At 42.8% G+C, this 13,882-nt stretch overlaps 1 protein-coding gene and 1 long non-coding RNA gene across 17 annotated transcripts in view; one reads left to right on the forward strand and one right to left on the reverse strand.

The window, feature by feature from the left end:
• The first annotated feature begins 228 nt into the window (after positions 1-228).
• MPPED2 (metallophosphoesterase domain containing 2) overlaps positions 229-13,882 on the forward strand; it is a 196,542-nt gene continuing 182,888 nt past the window's right edge. For 6 of the 16 annotated variants that reach the window (XM_074014009.1, XM_065528358.1, XM_074014013.1 and 3 more), the window contains exons 1-2: positions 229-570; positions 6,134-6,382. In XM_074014009.1, coding sequence (XP_073870110.1) covers positions 6,255-6,382 — 128 coding nt within the window. In that variant the 5' untranslated portion in view covers positions 229-570; positions 6,134-6,254. Of the gene's footprint in view, positions 571-619; positions 685-1,845; positions 2,765-6,133; positions 6,383-13,882 lie in introns of those variants that run through there. The other 10 variants (XM_074014014.1, XM_005578326.4, XM_074014018.1 and 7 more) reach the window with 5 other exon arrangements.
• LOC141408466 (uncharacterized) lies at positions 1,659-2,537 on the reverse strand. Its single transcript, XR_012423358.1, has 2 exons — positions 2,422-2,537; positions 1,659-2,027 (listed from the first exon to the last, which is right to left on the reverse strand). It is a non-coding gene; the product is annotated as an uncharacterized lncRNA (long non-coding RNA).

Here is a 13,882-nt window from a genome sequence, read left to right on the forward strand (position 1 = left end):
TGATGATGAACTTGCAGCTCAGCTTCCTGCCGCCTGCTTGACCCGGGAGCACCAGCAGGCTGCCGGGCCTCGCCCTCGGCTCCCTCCTCCTCTCGAAACCCTGGGGCTTCGGGGCACCGGTGGGGGTCCGAGTGGGCAGGGACTGCAGGAGAGGCGTGCAGGGGCGCGGGGTCCCGCCGGGGAGCGCGCACGGAGCGGCGCCTCAGCCGCCCTGCTTCCTGGAGCTGTGCTCCTTTGACCCCAGTGGCAGTCCCTGTCACTGCACCGCTCGCGCTCCCTCCGGCTCGCCGCGCCCTCGCTCCCTCTCCTCGCCCCCTCGCTCGCTCTCTCCCCAGATCGAGGCTGCTCGGGTCCTTTCTCCCCCCGCCTCCCTCTAGCGCCGCGCCCCCTGGCCCCCAGCCCCAGCCTGCGGCGGGACCTCCGGGGTCGAAGGTTCTGGCCCGCCCGCGCCCCTCGCCGCCCCCGCGCGCCCCCAGCGCTCCTCCAGCCAGCTCGGGCCGCTCAGCTATGGATTGCCTGCTCGCCGGGCGCTGAAGGCATCCCCGGGACCCGGAGCGCAGCCCGGGAAAGGTAATCCGCCCCGGGAAGGGAGGCGGAGGGCGGGGGAGGGGGAGGAGGCGGCCGGGAGCCTGGTGCCGAGCGCGAGAGGAAGGGAAAAAAATGCACACACAAAGCGGAGCCCGGGTGAGAGGTGCCTTGTCAGAGGCGCGTGCGAGGGGATCGGAGGCTGCGGACCCGGGCTGCCCCGGTGCCCCTGACATCCGCACGAGCGGGCGCCTCCCGGGCAATTCGGCGCCCGGGGAGGGCTGATTTTCAACCCCTGAGCGAAAGCAAATTCTTTTTTAGGAGCTGTCTTCCCTCCCACTCCCCATCCTGCGCCTCTTCTCTTCTCCCCCACCCCCTCCAGCCATCAGCCCCCCGACCTCTGGGGGTCCCCACCTCTTTGCCCCCTCCTCCGCCGGGATTTCTGAGGAGGAAAGGAGGGGGTATCGGCGAGAAGCTGCGGCGAAAGCCGGGCGACGGAGATGGGGGTGGGGACGAGGGCTCAGCGAGCTGTTTACTAGAAAGTCCCGGGGTGATGTGTTCGAGCCGCCCCGGCCTAGGCCCGGGTGCATTGTGTTGGCCCGATCCTTGGTCTCCCGCGGCGGCCCGAGGCCAGGTGCAGTGACTAGGGGAAGGCGCCGCGCAGCTTTGTGCTCGGGCTGCACCCCGCGGCCGCCCCTGGGGCCGCCCGCGCGCGCCGCTCTCGCTTGGGGCTCTTTCTCACCCAGTCCCCGCGCCCCAACCTCACTCTCCGCCGCTGCCTGGGTCTCCGCGCTCGCAGCCTGCGGAGCGACCCGGCGACTCGAGCTGGGGTCGGGGCTAGGCGACGGGGGACGAGTAGCCAGGAAAAGTAACCGTTGCCGCCGGATTTCTTCTCTACAGAGGCAAGAGTTTCCTTGCTATTTACGTGTAACAAGGTTATCTTTGTAAAGCCTTTGAATTACGGGGTTTTGCGGCCTAGGAGGTGAAGGGGGCATTTTTCTAGAGGCTCAGGAGCGGGTTGGAATCCGTCAGCAAGAAAATAAATTAAGGATGCCCCAGTGGAGTTGATTTATAATAGTACATCACTACCCCCCTCTCACACACACACCCCAAATTAAGTGCAAATGCGAGTCGTGAAAAATGTATAATTGATTTGAGATGTTGCAAACAAACACAAACAGGTCGGGGGGGGGGGGAACAAGCAAAAGTTTAAGTGAAAAAAGATTTCAAAAGAGGGGGAGATCCCATGGCCTCCACACCCCCTTCCAACGCTCTCTGGCTCCCTCCCTTCCTTTCTCAGCCGTTCCGGGGAAGGAACCTGGCAGCGCCCAGGCGCAGAGCAGGGAGGAGGCGGCGGCCCCGGGCTCGGGCTCCGCGCTGTGGGTTCGGGGATGCCAACGCGCCCGGGAGGCTGACGTCGGGGACGTGGGGCTGTGATGCCCGACCGAGGATGGCGTGGTGTCAGAGCCATTGGCCGCCGGTGGTCATCAATCAACCCAGAGCTAGGGAAGAGGGAGAGAAAAAAGATAGGCGTCCAGCGGAGCCCGGGGCCGCGAGCGCTAGCGCCAGCAGTGCCAGCAGGAGCGGCGGCCGCGGAGGCAACGGAGGTGGCAACGGGGGACTGAGCGAGTAAGGCGCTGGTGCTCCAGGAAGGAAGGGGAAGTTGTAGCCGGGAAGAGCCAGCCGTGAGCCTAGAAGGGCAGGGCGAGTGTGTGTGTGTGTGTGTGTGTGTGTGTGTGTGTGTGTGTGTGTATGTGTGTGTGTGTGTGTGTGTGTGTGTGTGTGTGCTGATAAAGCCTCCCCCCCCACCCCGCTCCGCGCAACTGCCCACCACCCTAGATTTAAAACAAACAAACCAATCCAAAGTAGAGAATTCCGCGCCCCCCACCGCCCCACCTTATATAGACTCCACGAGTTGCCAGAGGCTCCGTAGAAAAGTCTTGCCCTCCCTCTCCGAAAGAATGTGTCACCCGGGTGTCCGCAGTGCTGGAGACAAGTTCAGGTGTAAGTGCGGTGGGAGGGAGGGCGCTCGGTGGACAGAAGCACGTGGAACTTTATGTCAGCATCCCCCAAAAAAACCCTGGCGGAGAAGCCCGCCGGGAAGGCGTGTGGGCATCGCTCCCAGATACAGGGATGAGTAACTGGAAGTGGGCATAAAAGAGTAGGGGCGTGAGTTAAGAACGCACTGGATCGGCGCGGCAGAGGGAGGAGAGAGCGAAATTTGGCGGATTTGGAGCAGGCAAGTTCCAAAGTCCCGCCAGGCTCGGTCGGGAGATTTTGGGGCAAGTGATTAAAATGAGCATTCCTGTTGAAACGAGAAAACCGCGGGCTCTTTTCTCATAGGCTGTGCTGGGCAGTGCAGGGGTAGAGAGGTCATGAGTTGTTGCTTTGAAAGTTTTGGTAAATTGGACTTCTGGTGTCTAGGAGGTGGAGACAGTTATTTAATTCCTCAGCTTTTAATCCCTTTATTGCCAGGCGACTTTAAAAGGTTTTCCAACTAGATTCCTGGAAAAGAATATTGCTAGTTGTACAGCTTAAAGGACAGAAGCGATTGCTGTCTAGGAAATGCAAAATGTACTCACATGATTTTCTTTTTAAAGAGAAAAATCAAACTAGCACCAGCATGAATGCTTGGCAGTGTCAGTCCCTTTTAGATTTTTCTTTTGGCTTCTTGATATTTCGTCCTGGGTTCCTTTGTTTTGTGGAGCAAATGTGTTGAAGTACAAAATGAAAATTTACGAAAAGGTTAGCGCTGTCTTTAAATATTGTGTGTGAAAAGTTAAAGTAAGTGTGAAGAGGGCGAGATGCACCAAAATCTGATCATTTGGAAGGTTTTACTGCCTAAATGCACATCTTCTTGATAGTTGTAAGCAGTGTATCATTCTGTCTTGTTTCAAACTCTCTCCACATTTCTCAGGTTATAGGAAGTGGTTTTGTCCATTGTCTCTTGTCTCAGAGTTACAAAAAAAAAAAAAAAAGTCTTTTCCAGGTGTTTATGTTTAAAATTCTTAGGATATGTTCATTTTGAGATACGGGTGGGGGTGAACATAGCATTTTTAAAAATAAGCCTTTTCTTGACTTGTCTGTAAAGGTGCTGTGAAAGTTTTGAAGCTCTCTGCCTCAGTCTGACATTTTCTTCAAAGGACTCCAGATTAAAGAAGATAGACGCTGCAGGTGCACTGTTTCGATAAAACATTTGAAAGGGAACATGGCAAAGATGAATTCAAATGAGATGCCAGCCACCCATTTAGCCTTTCAGAGTTACAGGGGCCTGTGCTTGCTGATGAAAAGATGTTCTATTTGTCTTCCTGGGGCAAAGGTGCAAAGAGGCATAGATGTTCACTGATAGAGAAGGATGACTTTAGGATCAAGCGGACCATGTAGAAGTGCAAATTGATCAGCTGCCAAGTTCTGTCTCTTCTTAGCTTCAAATAGTAGAACTTGGGTGGGTATCATGCTAACTGCTACAAGTCATTGCTTAGATGTTTAAATATTAGTTATGTATATTTTATTTCTAGGCCACATTTGCTTGGTTTAGTGTGTTTACTCCAGAAACATTTAAAATCTTTCTAGTATTGGGTGCAGAGATTGTTACTCAGAGGTCACAGTGGTCTAGACATGAATTTGATTTCCTTTGCTTCTTAATGTTCAGTATTTCACACAATAGACATTGATGGAAGAAGGAACATAAGAATTGTCAAGTAATTTTTACACCACTCTCTAATTTATGCAAACACTAAGTTCTCACAGTCTGAAAATGTGTATTTTTCCCCCTCTGTGCTTTGATGGCTAACATTCTTTTTAATGACAGTCATTTCTATAACAGGAAGATGTTTTCATTTGTATTTACTTTTCAGCGCCACGCAATTATGCAGTTTTGCGCTTCAGTAGTGTCTCGGTACTTTGTGTCTCAAAAGAGAATTACAGTACTTAGAACAGGACTGCAATTTGAAGCAGGTGTTGTGTTTTACTGTTATGCAAAATAACAGTAAAATATAATTGTGGGGGAAATTAAGGAAACAGCTGCAAACTTGGTATGAAAACTGCTACATTATGATTTGTAAGCAGTTCTTATAGATATCTTACATCAGAGGAGCAGGGAAAGATTTTAATTTAGTTAATCCTACTGGCCTGGTTGTCTGTCATCTGGTGCTTAAAAGACTCATACCTCCCATGAAGTCAGGAAAAAGAAAGAGAACCCAAAGTGACACTTTGTTTAAAATGCCAGAGCATGGGGATTCATCTCTTGGCAGTGCACTTGACATTAGGAAGGCAGGCAGGGTGGGTGTTATTTAGCTTGCTTTGCTAATATGAAGAAGGCAATGATTTGAGTAGAACACTCTGGAATTTCTTAGCCCAGCTAGCATATGGAGGACTACACAAGCCCCGGGTTGTAAAATAATAAAATAAATGGCCTATGGCAGGCCATCTGCCTTTTGCTGGATATTTAAGGTGTTTCATGCCAATTTTAAATCTAATCTTATTATTCTAAATATTTTTATTTGAAATAGCAGATAAGATTCTCAGAGCTTAATGGTGCACACGGCAAACCTATTCTGATGTGGAGCACTTAAAGTAAGAGCATGGGTTACCTAAGGGTTACCCAAGGAGCGTACTACGGATTCTTCTCTACCGCACTGATCAGTTGCAACAACCTGGACATGAGAATTTGCTTCCCTCCGCCTTTGCACACCTACCATAAAAATAGACATCTTCATTTCTCAACCCAGTGCAGCAAATAATATATTGACATTTTTGAAAAAATCAGAACTAATGGAAATTTTTAAAAAACGAAACCAACTACTGAGAATTATGTTGCACCAAGAATGAGGTGGCAGATATAATGGCCGCCCTTCTTTACCGCTCCATCGGGGCTTGAAGAAGGGAGGTAATGAATGCATTCAAAGTGGTGGTCCAGACCTGGAGGTGTTTGGCTTTCCCCTGAGTGACTGGAGTGTTGAAAGAAATGACATTACATTTAACAAGAAGGATTTGCCTTACCACAAGGTTCTGGGCCAGAGAGGAATGCCAAGCATTGCCTACCTATGTATTTTGGGAGCTGCTTGTGAAAGAAAAAATATGTGTATTGTGTGGGTATTATGAGCATGTTATAGTTATACACATGTATTTGTTATAAGTACAACATTTTAAATTCTTATCTGTCATTGAGTTATATAGCTGTTTTAAACATGGAGCTTTCAAATGATTATATGACACCAACTTTGTAAAGACCAAACGTTCCAATTAGCAGGGAAGGTTTGGAAGATTCTTCACTTTGAGCACAAACCATGTATAGCCAGATGCCATGGCAACTGTGGATATGCCCCTTCCGTAATTCACGTTAAGTGCCATAATTATAATTAAAGAGGAAATCTTAGTTTAAACTCCATTGAGATGATTTGCTAGCACCCAGCAATGATGTATAGAGTGTACTATCCGCTTTGAAGTGCATGAAGGGAAGAGAGATGGGAACAGTTGTATCCACGAGCCAAAAACACATATTCAGATTTTCCCTGAACTAGTTTCACATCTAGATGTTAAATTTATTTCTCTTAGAACACCCTTTTTCTCTTTGTTCTCATTTTATATACTTTTTTTTTTCTTTCAGAAATGCACAGCGGTATTGATGAGTAGACCCTTGGATTCAGAGGTTGGCTGAAACGCACCATGCCTGCTTCCATCTTTTGCTCTGTAAAGTTGTGAATTGCTCATGCCTATAGGGAGGAAGGATGGCACATGGGATTCCTTCTCAAGGCAAAGTTACCATAACGGTGGATGAGTACAGCTCAAACCCCACCCAGGCATTCACGCACTACAACATCAACCAGAGCAGATTCCAGCCTCCACATGTACATATGTAAGTATCACTCATGAACTTAACAATATTAGCAATCAGGAAAAGAGAAAGAAAAAAAAGAAAAGCATTCACTCTTAACTTCTGCTAGGGAGACTAACAGGTAAATGATTTACAAATCAGATGGGTATCTGTGGTTTCAAATACAGCTCAGGAGGAATCCCATACATCTGTGTAACATTTCGAATTTTCGGAGCACTTTCAACCACAATTTGACGTTAGATTTTCAGAGCCTCTGAGGGCTGGTGGTTGGTTGCCCATATTTATAGATAAGAACAGAAAATAACAGAGAGGTTAAAGTATTTGCAATGCCACACAGCGAATTTGCCTGAGACTCCTGACCCCTAGTTAAATTTGCTTTACATTGTATTGCTTGCCTCCATTCTGAAATATTTCTTTAAAATTTCTGTAGTTGTTTTTTTTTTTCCCACACCTCACCCCACTACCCCTTTACATTCAGCTGGGAAATAGGCCTAATTGGGACTAATTGTCCAGCTACTGCTAGATCCATTGTCTTGCCTGTTGCTAGTGAAACGTGTGCTGCATGCTGTAGGACTCAAACAATATGGGGAACAAAGGACTAAGGGACAGTGGAACAGTTAGTTCCAGGAACTGTACTTTTCTCTCACTCCCTAATACTATTTAAGTCATGTTGAGGTTTAAACTGTTTAAGGAACAAAGTGTGGCAGAAACCCAGAGGCAAGGATTTCGCAGCACCTGGTTGCACATCAGCTTTTTTCTGGTCCTCTGCTACAGGATGTGCTGGGCTTTCAGCAGAAGGGAGCAAAAGGTCACCATCTCTCTTGTTTATTCAAGGCCTGGTGCTCATTCTCTATGAGACCCTTCCAATGTCTAACATGAGTCTTTCATAGTAGGACTAAACCTCTTTGAAAACTATTGTATAGTCAAGATAGAAAGGAGGTTAGGACTCTGTTGACTGTTTTTACCACTCCTGTAAGAATTGAACTTGGGGCATGTCCAAGTCACAGGCTTCTTTTTTAGTAATTGTTTTATGTGAGCATTTAAAAAAATAGTAGGACACCCCAAACACACACCTGCCCCCCTGGAATCTAGAAACGCTAACCAAACAAAAGGGTCTTTTCCTTGACTGCCTGGATATTAGTGTAAATACTAGGATGTTGCTTTGCAAGTATATTCTGGAGAGCGACTCAGTTACCTATGATGAGATTTCTGCAAAGCAGCCGTTCTAAAGCAACATGCTTGAGTGACAAAAAAAAAAAAAAAAGGAAAAGACAATCATTGTAAGTGGTTACTGCTAAACTATTTGTAAGAACTTTAAACTTTCTTTAAATGAGTATATATTAATGATTATGAAGGATCGCTAACATGATTTTAAGGAAAATGTTTAAGATGAATAAAGTTTTTCTTTGTTAAAATGGCTTTTCTGAACAGTAAATATATGTTCAATTCAAATATTCTTTTTATTCTACTGTTTCTAGTTATTTCTTTTTCTTCAAATACGCTACAATATTTGTGTAAGCTATACTTTAGAATAGCTTCAGCTCTGTTTTGCTGGAGTTATGTTTTGTATTAAATAACTACAAGGAACTTTGCAGATGCTATTTCCATTCAGGCAAAAGAAAGTGTGTTTTGCCCAGATTCCTTGGAAAATGACTGCTGGGGAACGCCAGCTTAGTTCTCAAGTCTGCAGACATCTGCTCACTTGTTCTTGGCCTTAAGATTCCACTTGCAACCTGTGAATGCACATAGATATTTTAAAAATCACGTAACTTTAAAGTTGATCTGCTTATATCTAGCCATAACAAATTTGAAGGATCAAATTATACCTCTTTTGAAAAAAATAGCTTGAAAATGGGGCAACTTAGACAGCTGTGTAGTGCTTTCACCAGACTCCCGATCTTGGAATAGAGGATTCTTCACAGGCTAGTTCCAGTGTGCCTTTTCACTTTTATCGCCAATGAGGGTTTCCCATTTGAACCCTCTGCTTCAACCACACAGTTTGGCTCCCTGTCATCTGGACACACCTTAGTCCCTTCCATCTAGGTGCCACTGCCATCACTGTTTCTCACAGCTGTAACACAGTTATACTCTGCTCATCAAATGCCTCAAAGCCAGATTAGGCTCCTCCACTTAAGCCATTCCAATCCAAAATGATCATGCCTGCCCAAGTTACTTGGCAACACTTTATACCACCTCCATTATTTTTCTTTATCTGTCTATCTGTCTACCTACCTGCCTGTCTGCCTATCTGTATCTATCTGCCTGTCTGTGTCTTATTCTCTTAATTTTTTATTTCTTAAAGAAAGGCTTGTTTTTCTGAGCAGGTGACAGATGCTCAAAGTCACTGGTCGATTGATCCATTGATTTGATTATGCATTGGATAGAGTGATTGGATTGATGCTTGGAGATTTTCATTGGAATTTTTCTGTCAGTTCTTGACATTTGGAATGTTTTTATGATGGTGTGTATTGTCTGGAGGCTGGCTTACCTTTTCCTTGGCTTCACTCTTTCTTGCTTGAGAACATGCCATTGTTTTGTAGGCTTGATGGCCTCGCACAGTGACTGGCCTGTCGTAGGTGGTCAGGGATCTTGGTTGGATGCAATCATGTCATATTTCTGTTATATTAAGAAAAACAATTGGCCTTAATCTAATTAGAAACTTTAGTTGGCTAGAAAATATCTATAAAATATTTAGTCTAAAATGTATTCAGGTTTTCTGAAAATTTCAACATATCATGGCAGAACTTTGCTCCTCTCCCCAAGGTAAAGATATTTTGTCTTTCCCACTTGCATAGTTGCTCATTTATTTTACACGGATTGTTAAATTATTTGCTTCCTTTTTTCACTTGCACTTGAGATTTCTGAAGACCCCTGACAGATCACCTGGATTATAGTTAAAAATCCTATCCCTTTAATGATGTCTTATTTTCTTTCCTACAGTCTTGTGGTGGTAGTTGGGGTTTTTTTCACCTTAATTGGGAAGAGCTCACTTCCCATTTAATTCAATTAGTCTCAGCTCAGCTTTGTGACTAACGAATTTTCTTTTCCAAGTCTCAGTTTACTCATATGTAAACATTTGCACTAAATGATGGTTAAGGATCTTTTTAGCTCTGACTTGCTAAGATTAAGATTGCAGTTAAGACAATGTTTATTTGCAAGACGATGCTATTAAGGAAACAAAAATAAATAAGACCCAGTCCCCATTTTCATGAAGCTCATCGCTGATTTCAGAGTTGATGTTTCAAACAGCTTTAAGAAGCATTGGTTTAGTTTTCATCTCTGAGTTCTGACAAGATTACCACCAAGCTCTCTAAGAATGACTGGCTTGAATCTCTGCTTGTTATGTAGGGAAGTTTTTTTTTGTTTTTGTTTTTTAAAGAAAGCAATCCTGTATGACCTTGGGAAAGAAAATTAAAGCACAGCTGGAGTTGGCAGAGCAAAATTTAACCTAGAATTTGTGTGCCTTGCTTACCCAGACTCTTGAACATACTAATAGATGTCATGATTGAAACCCAGCAATTAACAGGGCTTCATTTTTCCACAACCCCTTCATCTTTCCCAAGCAGAATGTTAAGAAAAATTATTTAGTATTTTTAATGATGGTGAGAGGAGGTGCTGAAGGAGCCAGTATAGGTCTGAAAACACCATAAAGATTTTGTATGTGTTTCATGATCTGAGGCCTAATCAAATGTTACAAAACTTTATTAGTAAGGGATTCGGCCATCTCAGTTTTAGCATTGAAATCCCTGTGTTATTGGAACGCCTCAGCCCGGTGAAAACCGGGACAATAGGATACCCTACTGAAGTTAATTCTTCATCTTTTTCTTTAAGGATTGACGACTAGGGAGCTCAAATCAAGTTTTCAGTTTTAGCCACTTTCCTTGTTTGCACCTTCTGTTGTTAACACCCCTCGAATCTTACTCTGCGCTTGTTCTTTTACCCTTGTTCTATGGAGGCAGGGTAGCATAGTGGTCAACATCACCTGTGGAAACAGATTATCGGGTTTAAAATTTGCTTGCACCACTGACTAGCTGTGTAACCAACTGTGGAGAAATACTATAACTTCCTTATGTTTTATTTTTCTGTCTGTAAGATCTGGACCATAAAAGTAATGTCTATCTCAAAAGGCTGTGGAGCATAAAAGAATGAAACAGTATTACATGTTAATGCTTATACATACATAGACTATGCTCAGTAAATGTTAGCGGTTATCATTAATAATTGTTTCATTGATTCTGGGTTTTTAATTTTAAACTGCCAGTTCATTTTGAAAAGCAGTGGAGTGTATATAAATGAGTAAATAAAGTCATTGCTAAATCTTGTCCTTTCTTCCTCATGGAGCCATGATCAGCAAAGAGTCATGGAAACTTTTCTGGGTGGGATTTTGGTTTGTAAAGGTTGGCAAGTGTCCTGGTTTAGTGCCTGTCAAGATTATAAACAGCCTAGGAGTGTCTCATCCACCTCCAGTTACTCCACAGGAGTGGCAATCCCAAGGGGAGATGGAATCTTGTGAGCTGAGTGCTGACTGGTTGCTCTCTGTGGAATCACAGTGGCCTTCCTCCACATAAGCTGGACCTAGGTTCTCTGTACCCGAGTCAGTTTCTTAGACTTCCCACCTCTATCTGTGGTTAAAACAGAAACATCAAGCGCTAACTGTAATTAACCAGAATTGAGTGCAAAAGGCACAGTTTGGGCTGGGGAATGAGGACAACATATATATGGTAGCTGAGAATGTGGTCTGAAATCAGCGATCTGTATACAAATGCTGATCCTGCCAGTTACTGGCATGGCTGGGTGACGATGGAAAAATTGCTGAACCTGTCTTCTCATCTGTAAAATAGGTTTAATGATCCTTTAATATGGTTGTGAGCATTAAATGAAATGATACATAATGACATACAGTGCCCAAAAGATACCACTTGATAAATAGATTCTATGATAATATTTATGGTATTGTCTACCAGCTGATGAGCATGAGTTAAGTTGTTAACATTTTCCTTTCTAAACTACTTGGCTATATGAAACCTGACAAGTCCAAATTGTTTTATTATTGTATTGTGTAGTATCTGTCAGTGTTGCTTGGCCATCGCTATTAAAAAAAAAAATCTGTAGCTTTTAGGGTATCTGGGTGATTATTTCATGCCGAAGTATTATAAGATTTTGTCTGATCTGAGATTTCATTCTTATTCAGTTCAAGAATGTGGTAGGAAGTAACTGTTTGTTTTAGTTCTGTATTAGATATGCTTGCGTACAAAAACAGTGTTACAGAAGAGTGTTATAGAAACGGTGTCATTTGGCTAAATAACTATATAAAAGTGTGTGGAAGGATAAATAACATTACTGGTGATTATTTAGGGAATACATTTGGAACTGAATTTGCAGGAAGGAGTGTTGGATAAGGACCTTTTACTTTTTATTTCTTGTACTTTTATATAATTTGAATTGTTCTTATAACAAGTATTTAACACTTTTATGATAAAAACTTTTTTTGAAGATTGATAAAAAATGTAATTTGTCTCCAAGTCCTTATGCTTTGCCTGTAACATTTGCTTTAAAGTCTTGATCTGATGCGAATCTTCTATTTTATTTTGTCCTCACTTTCTTGGGTAGCACCTTCTTCTATTTTATATTGCAATCAAGGAATAGGCCAAAGGCTGTTCATTGGTTCAGTATAACTCAACTTTCTCAAGTGTGGGAAGATGAGAATAGTGTTGCCTGCTTCATTGTCTTATAACTGATTGGAAATTTTTAAAGAAGTATGGTGTCACTTAATGACAGGGATACATTCTGAGAAATGCATCTTCTAGGCGATTTCGTCTTTGTGCAAACATCATAGAGTATATTTACACACACCTAGATGGTATAACCTACCATACACCTAGGCTATATGGTATAGCCTATTGCTCCTAGTCTCCAAACCTGTACAGCATCTTACTGTACTGAATACTGTAGGCCATTGTAACACAATAATAACTATTGTGTATCTAAATATATCTAAACATATAAAAGGTATAAGAAAGGTAGATTATAAAAGATTAAAAATGGTCTACCTTTATAGGGCACTTACGTGAATGGGGCATATAGGACTGGAACTTGCTCTGGGTGAGTCAGTGAGTCAGTGGTGAGTAAATGTGAAGGCCTAGGACATTACTAAACACTATTTTAGGCTTTACAAACACTCTACACTAAATTTATAAACAATATTTTTGTCTCTTCAACAATAAAGTAAGAAACTTAGCTTACTGTGGCTTTTTTACTTTATACACTTTTTAATTTTTTAAAACGTTTTGACTCTTTTATATACCAGATTAAAACACAAATACATTGTACAGCTGTACAAAAATATTTTCTTTCTTTATATTCTTATTCGATAAGATGTTTTTATACTAATTTTTTTTTATTTTTATTTTTTGCTTTTTAAGCTTTTTGTTGAAAAGACATGGTGGGAAGGGAATGAAGGATTTAAAAACTACATATTGGATACAATATACACTACTCGAGTGATGGGTGCACTAAAATCTCAGATTTCATCACTATACAATTTATCCATGTAACCAAAAACTACTTGTATCCCAAAAGCTATTGAAATAAAAAGTGTGTGTGTGGTGTGTGTGTGTATGTGTGTGTGTGTATAAAACAAAGACATGAGCACACATTAGCTTAGGCCTACACAGGGTCAGGATCATTCATATTACTGCCTTCTACCTGCACATCTTGTCCCGCTGGAAGGTCTTCAGGAGCAGTAACAGGCATGGAGCTGTTATCTCCTGTGATGGCAATGCCTTCTTCTGGAATATCTCCTGAAGGATCTGCCTGAGGCAGCTAGGGTTTTAGAGTTAACTTTTTTTTTTTTTTTAATAAGTAGAAGGAGTACACTCTAAAATAACAATTAAAAGTATAGTACAGCAAATAAGCAAACCAGTGACAGAGTCATTTATTTCATTGTCAAATATTATGTACTATACATAATTGTATGTGCTATACTTTATATTGGCAGAGCAGGTTTGTTTACACCACCATCACCATAAACACATCAGTAATAAGTTACACCACAATGACATTATGACAGCTAGTGTCATTAGGTGATAGAAAATTTTCAACTCCATTATAATCTTATGGTACCACCTTCATATATGTGGTCTGTCATTGACCAAAATGTCATTATGCAGCTCATGACTGTATTTTCAAATCCATCTGGGGAAGCTAAAAGAGTATACAGTAGTAGACTTCTTGACAGCATTTCAGGGACTCTGCATTCCAGTCCTGTCGTGGTCACTAATCAGCTCTGTGATCTTTAGCAAGTAGGGCCTCTTTCAATTTCAAGTTCCTTACCAGTCAATAGACTTGATGGCCTTAGCATCATCTCTTCCCATTTTAACAGTCTGAGGTTTCTCCCATTCCTTACCTTTACATTTGTCCATGTAAAATTAAGAACACAAATCCCACACCATTAGGGATATTCTGTAGGGAAAGAATATAATAGAGACATCATTGGGATATGGTGGTGAGAGAAGAGAAATG

The sequence above is a fragment of the Macaca fascicularis genome, chromosome 14 (genome assembly GCF_037993035.2).
Source record: "Macaca fascicularis isolate 582-1 chromosome 14, T2T-MFA8v1.1".
NCBI classification, from domain to species: Eukaryota; Metazoa; Chordata; class Mammalia; order Primates; family Cercopithecidae; genus Macaca; species Macaca fascicularis.